The sequence below is a fragment of the Oncorhynchus masou genome, chromosome 11, assembly GCF_036934945.1.
Source record: "Oncorhynchus masou masou isolate Uvic2021 chromosome 11, UVic_Omas_1.1, whole genome shotgun sequence".
Classification (NCBI taxonomy): Eukaryota; Metazoa; Chordata; class Actinopteri; order Salmoniformes; family Salmonidae; genus Oncorhynchus; species Oncorhynchus masou.
Window position 1 is genome coordinate 22,959,924 of NC_088222.1, and position 24,022 is coordinate 22,983,945.

Below are 24,022 nucleotides of genomic sequence, written 5' to 3' on the forward strand. Positions count from 1 at the left end.
GGTTACAGGAGGTCTGTAGTTTACACTGCACAGCAATGAGCCTGGTTAGAGAAGGTCTGTAGTTTGCACTGCACAGCAATGAGCCTGGTTAAAGGAGGTCTGTAGTTTGCACTGCACAGCAATGATGCTGGTTACAGGAGGTCTGTAGTTTACACTGCACAGCAATGATGCTGGTTATTGGAGGTCTGTAGTTTGCACTGCACAGCAATGAGCCTGGTTAGAGGAGGTCTGTAGTTTGCACTGCACAGCAATGATGCTGGTTACAGGAGGTCTGTAGTTTGCACTGCACAGCAATGATGCTGGTTACAGGAGGTCTGTAGTTTACACTGCACAGCAATGATGCTGGTTACAGGAGGTCTGTAGTTTACACTGCACAGCAATGAGCCTGGTTCAAGAAGGTCTGTAGTTTGCACTGCACAGCAATGGTGCTGGTTACAGGAGGTCTGTAGTTTGCACTGCACAGCAATGATGCTGGTTATAGGAGGTCTGTAGTTTGCACTGCACAGCAATGAGCCTGGTTACAGGGGGTCTGTAGTTTGCACTGCACAGCAATGATGCTGGTTATTGGAGGTCTGTAGTTTGCACTGCACAGCAATGGTGCTGGTTACAGGAGGTCTGTAGTTTGCACTGCACAGCAATGATGCTGGTTATTGGAGGTCTGTAGTTTGCACTGCACAGCAATGATGCTGGATACAGGGGGTCTGTAGTTTACAGTGTAACTCTCCCAAGCACCACACGTTCTTCCTTATTAGACTCCAGACACCTAACGTCTACCACAGAGGGAAATATCTGAGACACACCCATTCCACTTAAATATGACTCAGCACCTCAGACACTTCTGTTGATAATTCCATTTCGAACCCACTTCAACTATCATATGAGAGAGAGAAACTTTGATATTTCTAAAGTATGATATGGACTGTGAATTGGGCAGATTTTGGGATGTAATTAATGATCTACTTTTGTGTGGATAAATGTCTGCTGAATGTAGTTCTCTGAGTTTCACATTCTTAGAGCACAAACAAAATTTAATCTTGATGTTCTGGTGCCATTTCGGAAATTTTATGTATTGATTGGGGACTTTTTTCTGGAGGAATGTAACAGGGTTTCTGGGTGATATGTGATGTTTTACTTGTGCTTCCCATGTCTGTATTTTTGTATTTTAATCTGTATATGTTTGGGTATAATGTGTATATTTACGTTGTATATACAGGGCACATTTGTAAAAGAGACCGAGGTCTCAATACGTTTTCCCTTAAAATAAAAAATAAAAATGAATTAATACAAAACAAAAACTGTCCATAAATGCACTATAAATTATTATCCCCTGAACCACTTCAAATCAGGGAAAGGTAACAAACCTCTGGGCTTGTCAGTTTCACACTTGAGTCAGGGCGAAAAATGTAACTTCTGCAGAACAGTGCGCATTTCCTGTTTCTTCATATCAGGTAGAGAGCTCTGTTGTGCCTCTACCATCAGCTCGTCAAGGCATGCCAGCATGTGCTTAACTCCAGCATCACCAATTTGAGCCTCCTATCCTTGCACGACTTCTACTACACTTCCCCATCAGTGAGGTAAGACTTAAGAATTACTGACAGTAAGTGCCTGGGACAATAGAGAGGTTTTGAATACTGGATGTTGAGTGTAAAATCTGCCTTTTTCATTGGTTCCAGAGTTTGAAGATTTTTGCTTTTCTTGAGGTGCCTCCGATTTGTTTTATTCTTTAAATTATTCTTTGTATTTTATTGATGCTGCCAGAATTGTTTGTAAATAATAATACATACTTTAAGTCTCATTATAAAGCCTATGATACATTTGAGTTCCTGTTTCATCCGTTGAGTGGGTGTGGGGCTAGTTATGAGTAACATACTGTTTCACCATGACATGTTGACGATGTCACCACCCGCAGTGGCATGTCACTTTGTCACAAACAACAGTTTCCTTGGGCCAGTTACAACATCCATTAGTTGCATTCCACGTCAGCATTGATAGTCTGCTTCCTGACGCCCCTGCCATATCGCAACAGATCTTTGGATATAATTTAAAATCCAATAGCATACTACATACAAGCAGTAATTTGTGTACTGATTTCTCATTTCAGAGTTGGCACCATGATGTCATGGTACAACAAGGTGTATCCTGTTCTGTTGTGGAGCCTGTTTCTGTTGTATTCTGAGGGATCTCAGAACTTCACACTCACAGAAGACAGAGGCAGTATTATGAGCATCAATACAGCAGCAACACAAAAGAGCAGTTTGTCTATGTTGGAAACCCATACGGTGATGTACAACAGCAGTACCCGTGAGGTAGGCGGTGCCATTACTGTGGGTGTTAACGCCTCAGAGGCAACCATGATGACCAGCTTGGGTCCAACCCTTTCTCCCTTAGCAATGCTCACTTCATCAGGTACAACCCCATCTCCCCTCACCACCAACCAACCCACCAGCCAGACGTCCTCTTCCCATGGGTCATCTAGCACATCTGACCTCTTGTCCACCACTACTCCCAGCTCTACCATCTGGTCCTCCATCACAGAACTTAACACCACATCTGAGGTGTCCTCCACCACTGGGCCCTCCTCCATCTCTGGACCTTTCTCCACCAATGTCTCAGCCTCCACCCCAGGGCCTAGCTCTACCATTGTCTCATCCTCCACCCCAGGGCCTAGCTCTACCATTGTCTCATCCTCCACCCCAGGGCCTAGCTCTACCATTGTCTCATCCTCCACCCCAGGGCCTAGCTCTACCATTGTCTCATCCTCCACCCCAGGGCCTAGCTCTACCATTGTCTCATCCTCCACCCCAGGGCCTAGCTCTACCATTGTCTCATCCTCCACCCCAGGGCCTAGCTCTACCATTGTCTCATCCTCCACCCCAGGGCCTAGCTCTACCATTGTCTCATCCTCCACCCCAGGGCCTAGCTCTACCAATTTCTCATCCTCCACCAATGAGACTTTCTTAACCACTTTTCCACCCATCTCAACCACTGACAATTCTACCAACTCCTCTTCTGGGGTCCTGATTCCCAAGATGAAAACAGAGAAGGTCCCCATCTTGATCACCAAGACAACGACCACCATGACAACATTACCTTCTAAAAAAGATCCATCAGGGGGAGGGGGTCTGCCCTGCTCTCCTACCCGACGGGATGGTCTGGTGAGCCAGTGTCTGATTGCCATTGCCTCCCTGGCTGCAGTGGCCACCTTCTTCATGGTCAGCTGCATCATCCTCTGCACCAAGTACTCCTCCAGGAAGCATCGCTACAGAGTGGGCACAAACAATCGGGGCACTGAGATGGTGTGTATCTCTGCCCTGCTCCACGATGACAATGGTCCCCATTGGAGACCCCACATCCCCAAGAGCAACGGAGCCCTGCTGCCTGGAACAGAGTTGGATAGTGACGAGGAGGGGGGAGATGATGTAACCCTCCACAGCTTCCTCCCAGACAATGAGCAACGAGTCTAGAGTGTAGATATGCAGACTGTGTCAGACTCTGTGAAGTGCTATATGGTCCAATTACACAGGGTACACAACTCCAGGCCTGAAGGTTAATGATCATCGCAGCCGTCTTAAAGTTCATCAAGGGAAAGGATTAAAAACAGAAACTGTGGGGGCGTATAAAACCTTTGTAGTTTTCCTACTTACTCTGGGTTAAATGACCACTTTCTTCAATTGATGAGACTTTGAATTGTACATCTGACTGGTCGACTGCTGTCAATATACAAACTGTTAATCTTAGAATATATTTTAGCGTCCTCTTTGAAGTTATTGGTTGGGCCTCGCTGCACATCCATCTACAGCAACCAGTAGAGGAAGAGACAGAAACCACAAATGGAGAACCAATGATACGTTACTTTATTGTGACATGTTTACAGCAAACAGTGACAAAGTTTGGAGAAGTCAGGTGGTCAATCATCCTCAAACATAACACAACCCAATGCAGCCTCTGAGTAGTTCTGAGTGAGATTGAGTTTTTGCACCATTGCACTGACATGATTCTGTTAATAATGAAGTTCACCTAATAGGATGAGAACAGTCATGTAAAAAAAAAGTTTGCTACACAGACAGTTTATTAGAGAGATTTAGGATTCTACAATTGATTTATAGATCTGGAAGTAAAGTTCATGCTATTTTTTAAGAGAATCGTTCCTGCACATACACACTTATAGAGTTATAAGAAAACCTAGACTGCTTATGATGACTCACTGTTCGTTTGGTCACTGGGTGGATGGGGCTATTTAGAGTTGTATGTGGTCAGAATCTTATAGCCTTCAATGTTCTGAGTGGAAATACATGATACAAAAAAACAAAAAACATCATTATTTTATTTTATACATGCTTTAGACAATATGTATCCTTGTGAGCAATTTAGCATTTATTTGTTTTCTGCAAAAAAGCTTGTTCTTCTTCTTGTTAGGTCTTGATAACAAAACCATCTGCCTTGATGTACAGTGAGCCAAAACATAGACTGTATGAAGTATATCAAATATGGTCAGGGTCAAGCGAATGTGAGATGTGATGAAATGTCCTTTACAGGGTGTTAAATAAGTCTGTAACCTTCTGTATTGAGTGTCTGTGTAGATAGTCCCAGACGTTCGGCAGATGTTTCTTGTGTCCTTGTCTTGCCATAATATGTCATAATACAAAGATACAGTATCATTGCTAAACCCAGACCCCCTTCAAACCTTTCAAGCCCTCAGATGTTTTTCTTTTTCACTTTTTGGGGTCTTCCCTCCGTGTGAGAGAGGGACAGGTTTCCTAGAGACACCACATGTCTGTTTATCTCTGAGTCCAGTCAAACACAATGACGAGGCTCCACAATTTAACTGAAAATTGATCACAAAGGACTGGAACAAATGAATAGATCATAACGAAACTGTAAAGAAATGACAAAGTGATATTAAACAACGGGCAGCTGGCTAATGACTGTGTCTGTGGTGATTCAAGTCTGATGACATTTCAGTTTTTCAAACATGAACCCTCTAGATTTTCACTATAAAACTATGCCCTATGGTTTGTAATATGCGCCAATATTTCCCTTTGTTTTTCTATGTACTCATAATAAGTAGATAACACAAGCAAGCAGACCAAATAAAAGGCTGGTTTATTTTTTTTACATGCATTCAAGGCCCCTTTCTGGCATCAATACCAAAGTTCATTCTTTGCAGGAGCAGAGATTTACATCTTAGTCCACATGCTTCATACAAACAGGGTGTATATTATAAATATATTGTCAAATGTTCATGCCAGGGAAAGCTGACTCTGAGGGATGTAGATAGAGCATATAAGATAAATGGAATCATAGACCAGAGACTAGACTAGAGTATGTACTCCGTAACCACCTCACTATCATTATGACCAAATAAAGGTTGGCCAGTCTTGATCAATCATCTCAAACATTCTGAGCTGTAGCTGTGTTTACTCTATTAACATGAATATCTCTCTCTCACTCACACACACACACACACACTTTCTCACTCTTGCTTGCTAGCTCTTTCTCTCTCAATTGTGGCTACACATTGAGCATGTTTAACTATTGTAATGGCCATTTTTATGTTTGTGCTTTTCTTTTTACCCCTTTTTCAACCACAATTTGGTTCTCACAAGAGGTGAAGCTCAAGAGCCGTGCATCCTCCGAAACATGACCCAGCCAAGCCTCGCTGCTTCTTGACACAATGCCCGTTTCACCCAGAAGCCAGCCGCACCAATGTGTCGGAGGAAACACCGTACACCTGGCGACCATGTCAACGTGCATGCTCCCAGTCCACCACAAGAGTTGCTAGAGCGTGATGGGACAAGGACATCCCGGCCGGCCAAACCCTCACCTAACCCGGACGACGCCAATCGTGCGCCGCCCCATGGGTCTCCCGTTCGCGGCGGGCTGCGACAGAGCCTGGACTCGAACCAGGATCTCTAGTGGCACAGCTAGCACTGAACTGCCACTCGGGAGGCCTTGTTTGTGCTTTTGTAATTACCAAATTCTGTGTTCATGTAAGTGACTGATTGAACCCTGGAAGAAATCCTCACTGTAATATCTGCAATTTGGCAGTACGCCCAGACCCTTGTTTTGAGAACGATTCCATCAATAGAACACCCTGCTCATTTTTTTTGGCAAGGTCCTTGGCACGTGCCCCAACCCCCCTACCCTCTTACTGGGCTGATATGGGTGGTATGTCCACACAGAAAAAATGGACCCCTTCCTGCGAGAGACAATCACACTGTGGAGCTGCATGTCTGTTAAAGTGGCTGGTCTGCTGTAAGTCATCAGGGTGTCAGAGGTACAGTGTCGGGTCCAAAAGAACTTTAGCCATAACTATAACCACTTGGGATCGTCACTATACTCTTGGAAAAAGGGTTCCAAAGGGGTTCTTTGGCTGTCAGCATAGGATAACCCTTTTTTGGTTCCAGGTAGAACCATTATGGGTTCCATGGAGAACCCTCTGTGAAAAGTGTAACCAAAAGTGTTCTTTCTACCTGTAATCAACAATGGTTTTTCAAAGGGTTCTCTTATGGGAACAGCCAAAGAACCGTTATAGGTTCTAGATATAGATAGCCCCTATCTAGAACCTAAAAGTATAGCTTCGTGAGTAGAATGTGTATAATATGGGAGAGTGAATAAGGTACAGTATGTGACAGAGTAAGGTATGTGACAGAGTAAGGTATGTGACAGAGTAAGTGCAAGTAAATTCAATAAATTCCGAAAGGCCTTGACAGAGTAATTGTTAAGGAGGCCCAAATGTTTCAGGGGGTTATGTGCATGTAAGAAGACAGAGGGGGCAAGCCAAGTGACAAACAATTTATCCAATAAAATGGATAAAGACTGTGGTTAGTGGAGTCTCTGTCTATTCCCCAGTTAAAACCCAGAGTGGTGATTGTCTCCTCACTCTGAGCTCAGCCAGCCTGCTGCAGTGTTGACTCTGGCCTTGAGCATCCAGAACAGGGACCGGAGAGCCGAGTTGATCCGAGCCCCTAAGCCCTGCCCCCCCATCACATTAGAATACTGCCTAACAAGAACAATCTGTGTGGAGCCAATGAGCCCAGTCCTTTTCTGGGAAGCAAGGCAGCCAGAGAGGGAGGAGGGGAGGAAAGGAGAGGAGAGGGGGAAGGAGGGATTTGTCCCGATGGCAAAATAACTTTACGTTTTATTTTTTTCTGTGCCGTTCAGAGAAACCTCGAGTCTGAAATCTGAAACTGTAGAATTACTGTTGGAGGAGGTGAGTCAGGCACGTTTTCTCATCCTCTCAGTTCATTTTCACATCCATTTCCCTCAAACTCTAAAGCATCCACAGTTCTAGAGTAGCCTTTTCTGTGTGTGACCACTTCTGTGGATGGTGAGTACAGACACTTTCATTTATTCACTTTATTTTATTCTTCTTTCTTTACTGTACATTTTACCCCATAGGGTTTATTTCCAAAAGAGAAATAACGTTCTTATCAAATATGAGTTAACTTTAGTGGACAGATATTACCTCACATGATTGCAGTGCAGTTTAGCTACCGTGACAGCGTCATGACTTATGTCTCCAGGCTAGCAGCTCACCAGCAGGGAATCAGGATTGTTCAAAAGAGTTCTCCAATAGGTTCACTGAATCCGAATGGGTTTCCCATATTTGAATGAGTTTGTTCAGATAAATGTGTGGTGAACAGAGATTTTATTTTTTGAAAGAAGGTATAATTTGAAGTCGGACTAAGTCTGGCATTATTCAATAATTTTAAAATATTTGTACGCCATTGATATTCGACACAATGGCTGTGCTAAATATAGGACTGTTCAAAAATGTCTGGTCATCTCCATCAAATGGTATCTTGAACACTTCCATAGGGACTAATTCCTCTGTAACCATTATGTGTGTGTGCACGCATGTGTGTATGTGTGTGAAAGTATACACTGAGGGAAAGGGGGATACCCAGTCAGTTGTACAGCTGAATGCATTCCTCTGAATCAGAGAGGTGCGGGGGGCTGCCTTAATCGACATCCACGCCCGGGAACAGTGGGTTAACTCATTTTTACCTTGTCAGCTCGGAGATTCGATCCAGCAACCATTTGGTTACTGGCCCAACACCCACCAAGTGAATGGGTGATACACATTCACATTATAAAGGAACTCCAACCCCCCCCTTTCCTGAAGAGTGCAATGGTTCATGTGGCCCAACTTGCACATCGATGGAGTGGAAAAATGGGGGGGAAGGAGTGGGTCGGCTGGGATGATTTACAAGGACCAGGCCAGCAGTCAGCAGTCAACTCCTGTCCACATTCAGCAGGGTACAACTGTGGAATGTTCAGAAATAAATATATTGTGTAGAGCAGACCTGCCTCTCTGACATGTTGAGTAAGGATTCATGACAGCTCTATTACTTACATTTCTATCTGCAATGTTCAGTTAGTTTAAAGTTTGGCTATTCTCTGTCATTGCGAAATTAAAAGGAGGTCCTTCCTTTTATTGCTACCATACACTGTGCAGGGCTGTTTAGTTTATTGCTTTAAGCAACATTTAATTTCAGGGAAATAAGAGGGTCATGATGTATTTCCGGGAACCAGCATGAAAAGGAGCTGCTCACCGATTTGACAGCTCCAACGTAGTTACACCTCCGAGATCGACTTAACAAAAACAAAAACAATGATCTGCTTTACAGTTTGTGGTTACTGTGGGTTAAGGCAAAACTGATTGAATTCAGGCCTTTGTGTGCATATGTCTGTGTGTGTGCAAGTCATGTGTGCATTGTGTGTGTGCCTGTGTGTGACATGATATGATTGGAATTCAGACCTTAAATTCTGCCTGCCTTTCATCAGCTCTCAGCTGCTATCTGGGTCTTAAAATGCCATCTACAGCTATAGACATTCTATCAAAAATAGAAATGTCTCAGAAGGCATTTTCATTCATTGTTGATGAGTGAAGCCTTTACAATGTATTGTGCAACACTCACAAAAAAACTCTAGATGTTAGCTGTCAATGTTAGACACAAGAACAGCTATATGAATCGAAACACCTGTCGATCGAAATCTGTGCAATTTAATAACAGTGGAAATGCAATTTGACAACAGCCACACTGACACTGTATGTTCTTGTTTTGTTTTCTGCAGGTCCTATAGGAGATGACGTTCCTCATGGCACTTCATCTGATTGGTCTGTTGGTGACGCTGTGGTCCAGCAGCCCCAGTCTGGCCACACCCCTCCCTTTCAACATTTCATTGGAGGGAAGTGCAGAGGGGGAGGAGCTAGACAGCCTCATTGACACCCCTTCCCCACCTGCCACCAGTGGCCCTGCCTCGGAGTCCTCTACCACCTCACATGGCTCCACCCACGTAGAGCACTTCTTGCTCAGGCAAATGGTTCACTTCCTGCAGGATAACCTGTTCCTCATCCTAGTTTTCTTCACACTCTTCATCACTATCTTCCTCATCCTCTGCTGTGCTTGTATCATGAGCCGCAAACGAAAGATCAATGCCTACTACCCCTCGTCCTTCCCCTCTAAGATGTACGTGGACCAGAGGGACAAGACCGGAGGTACCAAGCTTTTCAACGAGTTGCCAGAGAAACCCTCCAACCGGCAGCAGGCTGAGCCAGTGGACTCCAGCAAGAAGCTCCATCATGACATCATGAAGGCAGCCAAGAACCTCCGCACTCTCTCCAAGCCTCCCCTGGGAGAGCAAGAGGGAAAAGACCCCACACAGATATCTGCAGCAGTAGAGAAAAGTCATGAGGTGAATGTTCAGGCTGTGGGAGAAATAATAGAGAAAGACAATCAGCCATCAAATACACCAGAGTTGAGTGAGGAGGAGGTATGCCAGCTCTCAGTCAATGAAGCCCAACATAGCAGCTGCCCTGAGCAGTCAGAAATCCTTCCGGAACAGACAGGCCTAAAAAAGGATGATGAGTCATTCACATGAGCTGAGTCTCCATCTGGCCAAGGGCACTCACAGGCTCAGCAGGAAAAGAACAGGCAAGAGGACTCCACTGTCACACTGTCCATTCCGTTGATCACTGGAGCGAAAACAGCACTTTTGCTATGCTCTCGACACTATGTTTGATCTCAATGGTTTGGACCAATTTTGCATGAGTGACAATCTTTAAGGCAAACCTGTCAGCTTTGTTTACTGCTCTTTGGATTTACCAAATTATGTCTGTTCAGTTATATGTAATCATATACTTGATTTACTTCTGTTTCCCAGTAGCCATCTTTCAATGTATCTCTCTCTAAAGGGTTAACACTATGTAACCTGCCATCTTTCAATGTGTCTCCCGAAAAGTACAACACTATGTAACCTGCCATCTTTCAATGTAAAAGTCTGTATCTCCCTAAAAGTACAACACTATGTAACCTGCCATCTTTCAATGTATCTCCCTAAATGTACAACACTATGTAACCTGCCATCTTTCAATGTGTCTCCCTAAATGTACAACACTATGTAACCTGCCATCTTTCAATGTGTCTCCCTAAATGTACAACACTATGTAACCTGCCATCTTTCAATGTGTCTCCCTAAATGTACAACACTATGTAACCTGCCATCTTTCAATGTGTCTCCCGAAAAGTACAACACTATGTAACCTGCCATCTTTCAATGTGTCTCCCTAAATGTACAACACTATGTAACCTGCCATCTTTCAATGTGTCTCCCTAAATGTACAACACTATGTAACCTGCCATCTTTCAATGTGTCTCCCTAAATGTACAACACTATGTAACCTGCCATCTTTCAATGTGTCTCTCTAAAGGGTTTTAACACTATGAAACCTGCCATCTTTCAATGTATCTCCCTAAATGTACAACACTATGTAACCTGCCATCTTTCAATGTGTCTCTCTAAAGGTTTTAACACTATGAAACCTGACCATACACCCCTATATATGCTGTCTTGTTTGATGTTTCTGTGTTGTTTTTATTTGTACAATGGCCAAAGTAATGGTGCTGCATCTTGTTTTTCTCCCTCTTCCATTCTTTGGTAGGTTAGTGAGGTGTTAATCCTAGGTTAGAGATCATTTTCAGGGCAATTTGAGGTTGCTTTTTCTTGAAGAACAAATATGGATAAGTACAGGGCAAGTTAGCCTATTTTAGAATCCCAGAGTTAAATACTTACACACTCTTCTCTAATATGTAGGCTCAGCATTCCCGAACAGTCCCATTACAAGTCAGAATGTTGAACACACTTTATTTAAATTTACTTCACTTGTCCACCGATTTTGTCCTTATGTCAGAGATAATCTGATACAAAATATCCACATAGAAGCATTATCAAGCTTGAATAGACTATTGCATTTTTTTTACAGCGACTGGGTAACCATGGTAACAGTCTAATGTTTAGACAAAGGTTAAATTCACCATGAGCATCTGCCACAACTTGAACTCAGCCAGTATGTCTCCAACATTAAGGGAGGTATATTTAAATTATAAAACCTGTGTGTAGTTAGTCAAACACTATGTTTATTCTGTCTCTTGAAACATTTCCATTAGAGAGCCAATCTGGAGTTCAAAAAGCTGTCACCCCACCATTGGTTTTGGTAAAGAGCTGAGAGAAATAGAACCACTCAAAGTCATAGACAGAGCTATGGATACAAGGACTGGACATCCATAAGCTCAAATTGATCATTTTAACCATGTTTTGAAGCTATACAGTATATTTACATTTACAAACATTGGGAGTTCAAGTGTATATTTTGGGTTTTGATGGGGCGCGCAACAGTTGAACGAAGCGCATGAAGTATTTAAGTTCTATTCAGCAAGAATCAATGGCTATATATATATATATATATATATGAATCATTCATTTAAAGCTGTAATATGTTAACTTTTTGGGCAACCTGCGCAAATTCACAGAAATGACCTAGGTGTCATTCTCACTGAAACAAGTCTAAAAAGCGGCAGATCTGTTCTATGCTTCCCGTTCTTAAATTAGTTTTAGAGGCTTTTACTTTCAGTTTTGTACAACAGCTTCAAACAATATTTTTGCTTACGGGAAACGTATTTCACAGCGGTTTAGATGTTGCAATGATTCTCTACACTACACTTGCTTTTGTCACAAAGTGAAATTAGGCAAACTATTACAATTTCAGCAACCAGGAAATGGCAGAGCAATTTCTGCATAGCGCAGAATCCAAAAGTAGATGAAGCAACTCCGAAATTATCCAATTAAGTGACAAATGTTGCTCTGCTGCAGAACCAGGATCTGTGAAAGAACTTGGGAAAGCATCAAACATGGCAGTCTACTCTAACTGTGCCATTACAATACAGGCTGGTTAATCGTGTGTAGTGTGGTTGAAAACATGACCAGACACATACCAAAAATGGTTGTAGAGGTGCTGCTTTCTTTATTTTCAGTGTTCTTTGGTTGAATATGGTAGAAATTGCAAAAACAGTATAGAGACTCTAAAATGTGTCGTGTTTGGTATTTGATAAAAGCAGAACCATGATCTGCATTTATGGATGAAGTCAATGTTTTTACATGGCTACGGATAAAGTATGCCAACGATGCCATCTAGTGGAGAATACAAGCATTGCTCTAATTTCTGGTAGTCTGCACACTGCTGAGAAATACAAGACAATACCTTAACCGGATTATAGAGACCTTGCATGACAAACAAAAAAAGACATAACATACTACGTACACGCCGTACTTTATTAATTTGCATTACAACCAGGAAGTATGAAATGTGACAAAAGAATCCAAATAGATACCTTAACAGTTTGCTGTCGTTTTAAATCTCCTGCACTGCATTTCCTCATTGCCTTCAAAACATGTGCTACATGGGTATTGATGGGACACCTTTAGAAATCATATTCAATACTTCACCACAGCATCCATAATCATTTCCCAATGGAAAATACCCCCAAACCATGACAATCTTGACAAAATAAAGCGAATAAAGACAAAGCAAACTTGTCTCAGCTCACTTTGCATTTCTCACTCCTGAAAATAAGGCTTACTTTGTACCAATCACCCGTTCAGTGTCCTTAAATTGTGCGTTAACATGACAGGCTACAGAGTAGACTGGGAAACCACAGAATGCCACGGGGGCCTGGTGTGTATACTGTGTTGTCTATGTACGTTGTATGGGTGGACATAACATGGGCTCATTTAGGATGCCCCATATATAGAAGGATGGAGGAGTGGGGAGCCAGGACTACATTTGAGTGTCTCCTTGGCAGTAGGGTGCAGGACACGAGAGAGAGTCCTCCCTTAGTTGCTGGCTTTGACAGCCTCAATCTTGCCATCCTGCTGTTTGAGACGGTAGTCATTCAGAGCAGCTCTGATGGCATCCTCTGCCAGCACTGGAGAAAGGGGCAAAAATTTCACATGGTTGTAAAATAGATTAAAAGGGCATGTATGGTTTAGAAATTCAGCTTGTTAGACAGGGCAGAACAGTATTATATATCAGACTGAAATAAGAGCTTACTGGAGCAGTGAAGTTTGACAGGTGGAAGACTGAGCTCTTTGGCAATGTCAGTGTTCTTTATTGTCAGTGCTTCGTTAATCTGAAAGCCAAAAAGAGGGAAACATTTCACCAACCAAGAAATAAACTTGATCCAACCATGTAATGAAAGGAAAAACAGTGGTGGAGGAAATGAATGTTGAATTGAGAAATTGAAAACAGAGCAACAGAACAGTAACACAGGAAGCAGAGGAAGTGTCATGGATGCAGAATGTTCACTCACGGATTTGCCCTTCACCCACTCTGTTACCAGGGAGCTGGAGGCAATGGCTGAGCCGCAGCCAAACGTCTTGAACCTGGCATCCACAATCTTCCCCTGATCGTCCACCTCAATCTGTAGATAGGAGATTAGTCACTTTACGCAACTGTCTTTTGTCCACATAATTGAATAAACAATGTTGTAACATTACAAAATACATACACTTTGTAACTAAATAAATAGAGCATGCTGCTTCTTGCTAAGATCCATCTGTGTTATCTGCTTCTTCAGAACACAACCAAGACATTGTGACCTCATTCAAAATCCAAGGCCAGCAGAGGATGCCATGGTGAGACAGGAAGTAATGAGGACAGGGGACCAACATACCTGAAGCTTCATCACATCTCCACAAGCTGGGGCTCCCACCAAGCCTGTCCCCACATTCTTGGAGGTCTTGTCCAGGGATCCAACATTCCTTGGGTTCTCATAGTGGTCCACTACCTAAACATGGCAACAAGGAGACAAAAACATTTTATTACTTAACTCAAGTTTATAAATGACCCCATCTAGGTAATATTCCCTGCGCATAACTACAAACATTCACATAATATCATCCTTAAATGAATTCCAACTGTCTCCCAAAAAAGCAGGTTCAAGGCTGAGAGGGCTCTTGCACTCCCGTTATGCAATGGGTAGTTTCAACATTATGTAAGGGAAATTAAAATAAACAGATTAGGACAGGACTCCACTGTCCACAACAGTAGCACTTCCTGCTGCAACCTCCCTCCCCCCAGACGTAATTACCGTGATGCAGGTCATTCTCTGCATTATTGAAAAATGCTGCGTCTAAAGAGCCTAAATATTTGGTGACTTTGTTAGTGGCCAGTTGGTAGTGACAACGGTTGTTTTATTGACTAGCCTAAATCTCATAACTGTGGGAGCAGCCTTAAATTCCCAAACTCATGTTCCTTTTGGCCAAAGATGGCTTACAAGACATTCATACATGTTCAGAATGAGTGATGAAATGTTAGCCTAAATCCAAATGGACAATTCCACCAAATAGATGTCATAATTAATAGGTTATTGTGTTCTTTAACACATGTATATAATACAGGTTCAACAAAAACAGAGAGTTACTGTGGAAATATGATTTTATTTCACTGGTTCTGTAGAAAAATCCAGAATCAATGAAACTGCGTATTGCCATCGCAGGTAGTACACTGGTGTTACCGCTATGCTGCTTCAGAGATTTGACTGACACCTGTAGCGTAACTGGCGTTAGTGTTACCAAACAGCTAATTTAAGGAATTAGCTAAAACAGTTTAGGAAGAAACAGATTAACCTTCAGGTATAGCTAGCTACATCAGTAAGACCTGCATCAACTGAGACAGAGCTTGAGTTTAAAATTAGATTGTTCTTTCTAAAAATGCTATTTTTCTGCCATTATCTAACATGTTAGCTAGCTAGATGAACGCTATAGAACTAGTCAAGGCATGTGACGCATGTTGTTAACTAAGCTAGCTATTTCGACCTCTACTTTAAAATATATTTCATCTAGATACTCTCAGAGAAACAAATACATAACTAGATAATCAATGCCAAATGTACTTATAGCAACTAGCTAACGTTAGCTTAGGTTCGTTGTCAAAACAAGCTTGCAAGGAATTCACATTTAACGAGTTTACGACCTAAACAGGGACACATGGTTTAATTTATCAGCCATCAAACATAGCGAGCTATACAGGTTATTTTACCTTTTTGTGGTAGGCGGCTTGGATCATATATTCCGGAGAAGTGATCCTTCTCATCACAACAAGCGGGGTGATACACTTCTTTGCAACTAGACCCGCCATGTTCGCTGTTTGTCTGAAATGACGCAGTCTGGAAGAGTGCGAGCGAATACCCTTATCATGCGCATGACAGTGTGGGAGGAGGAGCTTTTGGACTGATCCCAGTGAATGACAGAAAAGTGCATGGAGTTTTATATAATATTCAAATATATCACATTTTTAGTGTAGCAATATTCAGCAAATATATCTAAAGGTTAGGCATGAGCCCTAAAGGCAAACACAGGGTAGTAGCTAATTAACCATAAGGAATGATATTGTGTTAGAAAAACAAAATAACGTTGTATGTGTTATGTATATATGAGTTATGTGACAGTGGAGAGTACATTTTCGAGGTAGGAGACCGTTACCTTTCATGTCAGCAAATCTAAAGATACACACAAAACAAACTAACCTTGCAGGTTTATTTCATTTCCTGAGGTTAACACAGGAGAGTGATATTGGTCACGTTTTAATTATAGCTCCCCAGCTGTCTGAAAATAATGCCATATAATATTAGTAGTGCTCTCCATGGTGCTGAACACTCAAAGCGTGTGATGTGGAAGTCCACATCTTGGATCCCCTTCCCCATTCCTTGATGCAGTTGTGACAAATAAAGAAAGAAAGAAAAAGTGAGCCATTGGTCAAAAGGCAAGGGTTTAAACTGAGGGAACACTCTCAGTAGGCTGCTATAGATGCTGTCACTTCACACTAACACAGAAGATGAGTCTTTTATTTTTCATGTTTTTATGTAAAAGTGCTTAAAGTAAACTCTCACGTTTGACAAAGACAAATATTGAGAGGCTATTTGAGCACAGGTCTTGCTGTAATGTTATGCTTTCAATGTGTGGTCTGAGCATTTGTATGTACAGTGCATTCGGAAAGTATTCAGACCCCTTGACTTTTTCCACATTTAACGTTACAGCCTTAATCTAAAAGGTATTAAATTGTGTTTTTTCTGTCATCAATCTACACACTATACCCCATTTGGGGAGTTTCTCCCATTCTTCTCTGCCGATCCTCTCAAACTCTGTCAGGTTGGATGGGGAGCATTGCTGCACAGCTATTTTCAGGTCTCTCAAGAGATCTTTGATTGAGTTCAAGTCCGGGCTCTGGCTGGGCCACTCAAGGACATTCAGAGACTTGTCCCGAAGTCACTCCTGCGTTGTCTTGGCTGTGTGCTTAGGGTCATTTTTCTGTTTGAAGGTCAACCTTTGCCTCTGTCTGAGGTCCTGAGCGCTCTGGAGCAGGTTTTCATCAATGATCTTTCTGTACTTTGCTCTGTTCATCTTTCCCTCGATCCTGAATAGTCTCCCAGTCCTTGCCGCTAAAAAACATCCCCACAGCATGATGCTGCCAACACCATGCTTCAATGTAGGGATGGTGCCATGTTTCTTCCAGACATGACGCTTGGCATTCAGGCCAGAGAGTTCAATCTTGGTTTCATCAGACCAGAGAATCTTATTTCTCATGGTATGAGAGTCCTTTAGGTGCCTTTTACTGAGGAGTGGCTTCCGTCTGGCCACACTACCATAAAGACCTGATTGGTCCTTCTAGAAGGTTCTCCCATCTCCACAGAGGAACTCTGGAGCTTTGTCAGAGTGACCATCAGAGTGACCACCTCCCTGACCAAGGCCCTTCTTCTCTGATTGCTCAGTTTGACCGGGTGGCCAGCTCTAGGAAGAGTCTTGGTGGTTCCAAACTTCTTCCATTTAAGAGTGGAGGGCACCGTGTTCTTTGGGACCTTCAATGCTGCAGAAATGTTTTCGTTACCCTTCCCCAGATCTCTGCCTCTACACAATCCTATCTCGGAGCTCTATGGACAATTATTTTGACCTCATGGCTTGGTTTTTGCTCTGAAATGCACTGTCAACTGTGGGACCTTATATAGACCGGTATGTGCCTTTCCAAATCATGTCCAAACAATTGCGTTTACCAAAGGTGGACTCCAATCAAGTTGTAGAAACATCTCAAGGAGTTTCATAGCAAAGGGTCTGAATACTTATGTAAATAAGTTATTTCTGTTTTATATTTGAAATATATATTTGCAAAAATGTCATGATGGGGTATTGTGTGTCGATTGAGGAGGATTTTTTTTTATTTAATCAATTTTAGAATAAGGCTGTAACATAACAACATGTGGTTAAAGGGAAGGGGTCTGAACACTTCCTGAATGCACTGTATTAGATGACAATCCTGTTATTCTATTTTGGGATTTCAAAAAAAGCATTTGATACTGTTAGTCATGAGTTTATTTTTGATGCATTGCACTATTTAAAATGTGGTCTTTTTTATCAACACTATTAAAACTCTTTATAATGGTGGTAATAGTTATGTTAAACTTTCCTGTGGATCCTCACCTAGATTTGATATTCTGATATCACCTAGATTTGATATTGATATTTGATATTCTGTGCTGTCCAGCATCACCATTTTTATTCCTATTAGTATCACAAATGATTTATACAATGGTCACCAAATGTCATTTTGAAGGAATTATTGTGTGTGATAATGAGGTGAAGATTTCCCAGTTAGCTGACAATACAACCCTGTTTTTTTATAAATTAAAATCAGGTTCCAGTAGCCCAACAACAGTTGAGCTTTTCTCTGAAGTGTCAGGTTTGGTATTGAATATTGCAAAATGTACATTTTTGCACATAAAGATGCAGTGAGTCCTAGAATATGTGAAATTTCTGTCAAAGATGTTGTAACCTACTAAGGTGTCAAAATGACCCGAAATACTAATGAAATGAAATACATTTATGTAAATCCCTTAATTGAATTTATACAAAATAAATGTTATTCATGGTTGGCAAGAGATTTATCTCTTCATGATAGAGTCTGTCAAAGGCAAAGGGTTTATCTCGAGAATCTTATCTTTTTACATCTTTAGAGATTCACAGTCTACATGTACCACTCTCCACAAATTATTATTAAATTTCATTTGGAAAAAGAAGACACACAAGATCAGGTAGGATATTACCAACAAGATTTGTGATGGTGGTCTTAATGTTTTAGATTTTAGACTGTTTAACCAACTGCAAAAGTGAATTGTATTTAGAGGTATCTCAAAAAACTTTACAGTCTTTGGAATATAATACCACTTTTTTTTCTCCAGAAAATTGGGTGCCTTAATTTTTTACTCCAATGCCCTTATGCTGTGCGTAAACTTCCTGTAAAATTTGCAACATTTCATAAACAAGATCTAATGTGCTGGTCCTTGTTATACAAGCACAACTTCTCTCCACACAAATGTTTTATTTGGAAAAACGGTGATATTCGATAGAAATGAAAAATAAATAAAACCATATAGAAATAAAACCATATTTATCCATAATTGGTTTGCCAATAACATATTTGTGGTTAATCAACTTATAACTGATAAGGGTAGTCCTTATACTTACAATGAATTATTAGCCAAATATTACTTTGTTATGTTGTGTAAGGAATATGACATTTTAATGAAAGCTAATCCCAATAGAATCCTTACTTTACTGAAGGATCGATCAAGCGTTTTATTACATGCACTAAATTACAGTGATAGTGTAGAAATGCATTAATACATTACATCAGAAATTTAACAACAATTTAGTCTGAGAAATTATTAACAGGAAGCTTATCACTGCTGCTATTTTTCAATGGGAATCTTGATGTGAAATGGCAATGTGAGTGGACTAATCCACATAAATATTTGATAACTGATAAAGTAAGAGAAGTCTCTTACAAGACCCTTCACAGATGTTGTCCTTGTAATAGTCTTATTTCGAAATATTGAGTTAATGTTGAAGAGTGAATTGTGAATTGGAAAATTAGACTATATAGCATTTATTTTGTGAATGTTTGCATAGTGAAATATTTTGGACGAATATGAAAATAATATTAGTGATAAGATCAGTAAACTCGCTTCATACTCGTTGCCAAACCCACTGGCTCCAAGTCATCTACAAGTCTCTGCTAGGTAAAGCCCCGCCTTATCTCAGCTCACTGATCACTATAGCAGCACCCACCCGTAGCACGCGCTCCAGCAGGTATATCTCACTGGTCACCCCCAAAGCCAATTCTTCCTTTGGCCGCCTCTCCTTCCAGTTCTCTGCTGCCAATGACTGGAACGAACTGCAAAAATCTCTGAAGCTGACAGCACCAGCTGTCGGAGCAGCACACAGATCACTGCACCTGTACATAGCCCATCTGTAAATAGCCCATCCAATCTACCTCATCCCCATACTGTGTGTATTTATTTATTTATCTTGCTCCTTTGCACCCCAGTATCTCTACTTGCACATTCATCTACTGCACATCTACCATTCCAGTGTTTAATTGCTGTATTGTAATTACTTTATTTATTTATTTATTGCCTTAAGTCTCTCATACTACCTCATTTATACATGCTGTATATAGATTTTTCTACTGTATTATTAATTGTATGTTTGTTTATTCCATGTGTAACTCTGTGTTGTTGTATGTGTCGAACTGCTTTGCTTTATTTTGGCCAGGTCACAGTTGCAAATGAGAACTTGTTCTCAACTTGCCTACCTGGTTAAATACAGGTGAAATCAAACAAATAAAATAAACCTATGAGCATTACCAAATGTGATATTTTAAAAATGTTCCTAATATATTTAAAATGTTATATAATACAACAAAAATATATAAATACCAAAGTATTAAAGAAGTGTCTACAGTATGTCAAAATGTAACTTATCTATAGCATAATATACTTTTTTTGTGTCTCTCTGGATTTATATATTATTTGTATTGTTTTTGTTATGTGTGATATCTTTACATTGTTTTGTACAATGTTTGTGTAATGCATTAAAAAAAAAGCAAAACTCCCCCAAAACATCTTGAATGCATTCTCCAGTTCTTATTATACCTCGGTTGTTCGAGAGGATCAAAACCGCAATGTATCATGGGTCAAATTTGACTGACTAATCTACCAATGACAATTAGTCTTTATTTATGATGCAAGGTGATTTGTAGATTAGTCCGTTGGCAGCCTCCCTGCAGTCATTTTTATGCTCTCGAACACAGCCACCTTTGGTGTTTTTGGGTCGCCTTGTTAACGGCCAAAAGCACAGTTCAGGACGAGATTTACCATTGAACGACCTGCTTTATGTATCTTTTTGGGGATCTGACAAAATTCACATGGAAATGTGAGTTATAAATCTGTCATTCTCATTGAAAGCAAGTCTGAATGATAGATCTGTGTTTCCCGTTTTTACGTTTTGTTCACCAGCTTCAAACAGTTGATAATATAATATTTGGGGTTATGGAAAATATCATTCACAGCGGTTTAGATGGTACAAGTATTCTCTACACTATACTTGCTTGTTTTGTCACATAAACTGAAATTAGACGAACTATTCGAATTTTAGCAACTAGGAAATGCCGGAGCGATTTCTGAATTGGTCATCTTTAATCATATTTATCCTATCATGTAATCGCTTTAGCCACATTCCAATTGAGGTGGGAAATAAACTACAATGTTCAATTAATATTATTTGTAAATCAGTCAGACACAATTTACCCATGATACATTGCGGTTTTGAGCCTCTCGAACACGGCCATTGGTAACCAATCGGCGTAGCAGCAGATACACAAGTAATCACCAAACAACTTCTGGATGCTAACTATAGTGATGATATCAGCTGAAACTTGAATTTAACTTGGTAACTTGAACGAATAGGTGGCTTTCTATCTAGATATCTGTACCCACGACACCGAATATTTGTTTGAAAAACGCAAGGAGGTAGTCAATTATGTGATTTGATGTTACGCCGATAGCTCGCTAAACTAGTAGCAACATTTATTCTAGAAACGCGCTACGTTAGTTAACGTGGTAACTTTTCTAACGCCATTGTAGCATTGTTAAGCAACATTTAATGTAAATCATAACGCAAGTTTGACTTTGGCATATCTCGATTCTCATGTTTGGATTAATTTACACATACTAATCTACAAGCAAGGGGGCGGCTAGATTCATCACCCCACTTTGCCTCCTGATCTGCGGAAACAATGGCTAGTGCTGCCCCTCCACCAGCCACTGTCTCGACCGCAACTGAGAACCCCAGCAGCTCGACTGCTGCTGGGGAGGGTGGCAATCAGGACAGCACTTTCGAATGCAACATCTGCTTGGACACCTCCAAGGATGCGGTGATCAGTCTGTGTGGGCATCTCTTTTGGTAAACACCCTCTTGTCGTGAGACTGTTCTGTATTTGTGAATGATTGAGGGACATTCTTCCTTATCTGGTACTCAGGAGAGGGTATTGTGCACATAATTCAATATAGTAATTTAATATATATTCTCTCTCCCATTCTTTACATTCCTTGTATCACCTAGTTGGCCCTGTTTACATCAGGTAAGTCAATTGATGTCATTTATTTTACACAACCACTGTCATCAGCTGCCACCTGACCCTTTACCAATGGATGTTTTACTGCTACTCTGAATATATCATGCAATCTTAACCCCCCATGTTTATGCAGTGGTTAGAGACCAGACCTAACAGACAAGTGTGTCCAGTGTGCAAGGCAGGCATCAGTCGAGACAAAGTCATCCCACTATATGGCCGGGGAAGCACAGGCCAGCAGGACCCACGGTGGGTTGGTGGACTCAATATGAAAGCGGGGAGCTCAGTTTGCATACAATCCTCAGTTATTTACTCTGAATTCCACATCCCAAACTACTGTTGTCAACAACTTGTCTCTCATTGTTAGGGAGCGAACGCCTCCTCGACCACAAGGACAGAGGCCAGAGCCAGAAAATCATGTAAGTACTGTGTAATACAACCACTATCACCAAGCCATTACTCTCACTTTTCAGACTGTGCACAATTATTTAGCAAGGATGTTAGCAAAGCTCAATACAGATAGTTCTACTGTGTTTCACTTGTGTTTGCAATGTTGGCTGCTGTATTGCACTACCCATTCATGATGAAACTATGACACTGGATGCTGTAGTGAACCCGCCCATAGCTGAATTCATTAGCAGAATTAACTTTCTCACTGGGACCTATTAAGCACTGCCTGAAGAGCTCTATTTGACCCCTTGAGAATGACAAAACTTATAGCACTAGCGATTGCGTCACATCATCTCTCCCTCGAAACGCCTGTTAAAGTCAAGTTTTTTGTACATATGGAATAGTCATGTTATAACCCTGGGTTGGTGCAATGTTATTGTAAGGTTCTCTTCCCATCACAGGGATTTCAGGGGTTCGGCTTTGGAGACGGAGGATTCCAGATGTCTTTTGGCATTGGTGCCTTTCCATTTGGCATTTTCTCTACAGCTTTTAACATCAATGATGGAAGACCACACCCAGGTACTTTAGCTGTGTAGGTTGTGTATTGTAACAATGTTTCATCAAAAATGTATTGTGAATGGCCCCCTCTACCTTGTAAAGTGTTGATTCATTCTCCACTGTTTACCCCACACAGATGCCCCTGGGACCCCCCAGCACATGGATGAACAGTTCTTGTCCCAACTCTTTCTAATTGTGGCTCTGGTGATTGTGTTTTGGCTACTAATCACATAAATGTCTGGGCGGCCAGGACTCAATTTGGACAGTTCTTAATACTCTGTTTCCAGATACTTGTTTGATTTTGTACTTATCCACATTCTAAGTATTGTCCTCTGAGATTAAACTGTTTGATTACATCTGTACTATGAATCCTACAGAAGTTTTAAAATGGCCCTACCTCTGAATTTCCATCAATGGTGTGTTTTTTAATAGACAAAGTTTCCTTGGCTGGCAATATAGAACCAGATTTCAAAAGAAAAAATGGCAAATCAGTAAATGTAAGGTATCGGATATACCCTCTGTGTTTGTATGGATGTAGATTATGAGCAGTATGTCCTGTTTCTGAACTGAATATCAATTCGGGAAGAGATGTATAATTGGCGCTAGACATTTAAATTGTTGACACAATTGCCTTTTGAGTAACATTACCAGTATGCAGCAAGTATGACATTGTGTGGTGTCAGCAAGGGAATAGTCCAAAGGAGCAGTATTGATATGGGTTTAAGTTATTGAATGATATTAACTGGTATGTCCTCAGTTGCCATAGGAGCTATTTTGCTAACTATTTCTCATGTTTCAGAAAATAAGCTTACAATTTAAAGGCGCTATTTTTGGTTGAATGATAGTCATTGTCTGCCACTAGTAAGACTTATTTAGTACAAATGGAAATGTAGAATTCTAATGCATATGCTTATATAATAAAGAACTTGGGGGGGTGTGTGCAAAAGGTGTAAAAGATTTTGATTTCTTTAACATTTACATTACATTTAAGTCATTTAGCAGACGCTCTTATCCAGAGCGACTTACAAATTGGTGAATTCACCTTAACCTGACAACTATCAAGATGAATGTCATTAGTAACAGAAGCTGTTATTTGATGTGCTCCCTCACTAATTGATTTTTACTTCACCACTTTCTCACTGTAATAAAAAGTTGAATATAAAAAATGGATTATTAAAATAGCATAAGCATCTGTAATAGACTGTTTGCTTCATATCCTACTGAGAGAACTTTAAACAAACACCTTCGTATGGGTAGTCAATGTTTCTC

General features: G+C 40.9%; 4 protein-coding genes across 8 annotated transcripts; 3 read left to right on the top strand and 1 right to left on the bottom strand.

Annotated features, from left to right (window-relative positions):
* Window positions 1-1,434: 1,434 nt before the first annotated feature.
* On the top strand, window positions 1,435-4,922 carry LOC135548336 (uncharacterized). Its single transcript, XM_064977828.1, has 2 exons — window positions 1,435-1,574; window positions 2,102-4,922. Exon 2 carries the CDS (start codon window positions 2,112-2,114, stop codon window positions 3,462-3,464), a length of 1,353 nt encoding a protein of 450 aa, XP_064833900.1. The 5' UTR covers window positions 1,435-1,574; window positions 2,102-2,111; the 3' UTR covers window positions 3,465-4,922.
* A 2,150-nt stretch (window positions 4,923-7,072) lies between these two features.
* Window positions 7,073-10,275, top strand: LOC135548337 (transmembrane protein 119-like). 2 transcript variants are annotated; one of them, XM_064977829.1, is made up of 2 exons: window positions 7,073-7,330; window positions 9,082-10,275. In XM_064977829.1, the coding sequence occupies exon 2, from the start codon at window positions 9,094-9,096 to the stop codon at window positions 9,886-9,888; it is 795 nt and encodes a 264-aa protein (XP_064833901.1). In that variant the 5' UTR covers window positions 7,073-7,330; window positions 9,082-9,093; the 3' UTR covers window positions 9,889-10,275. The 2 variants fall into 2 exon arrangements, with proteins under 2 accessions (XP_064833901.1, XP_064833902.1); XM_064977830.1 differs by having other exon boundaries at window positions 7,073-7,213.
* Window positions 10,276-12,594: 2,319 nt separating this feature from the next.
* LOC135548339 (iron-sulfur cluster assembly scaffold protein IscU-like) lies at window positions 12,595-15,515 on the bottom strand. The gene is made up of 5 exons (XM_064977831.1): window positions 15,383-15,515; window positions 14,016-14,129; window positions 13,653-13,763; window positions 13,394-13,472; window positions 12,595-13,268 (listed from the first exon to the last, which is right to left on the bottom strand). Exons 1-5 carry the CDS (start codon window positions 15,479-15,481, stop codon window positions 13,177-13,179), a joined length of 495 nt encoding a protein of 164 aa, XP_064833903.1. The 5' UTR covers window positions 15,482-15,515; the 3' UTR covers window positions 12,595-13,176.
* Window positions 15,516-20,457: 4,942 nt separating this feature from the next.
* Window positions 20,458-23,699, top strand: LOC135548341 (E3 ubiquitin-protein ligase RNF185-like). Of its 4 annotated transcripts, none has more exons than XM_064977835.1 (7): window positions 20,458-20,607; window positions 21,417-21,636; window positions 21,796-21,814; window positions 21,942-22,054; window positions 22,173-22,224; window positions 22,657-22,774; window positions 22,890-23,699. In XM_064977835.1, exons 2-7 carry the CDS (start codon window positions 21,470-21,472, stop codon window positions 22,985-22,987), a joined length of 567 nt encoding a protein of 188 aa, XP_064833907.1. In that variant the 5' UTR covers window positions 20,458-20,607; window positions 21,417-21,469; the 3' UTR covers window positions 22,988-23,699. The 4 variants fall into 4 exon arrangements, with proteins under 4 accessions (XP_064833907.1, XP_064833908.1, XP_064833909.1 ...); XM_064977836.1 differs by having other exon boundaries at window positions 21,421-21,636; XM_064977837.1 differs by lacking the exon at window positions 20,458-20,607 and adding an exon at window positions 20,614-21,203.
* Window positions 23,700-24,022: the final 323 nt, after the last annotated feature.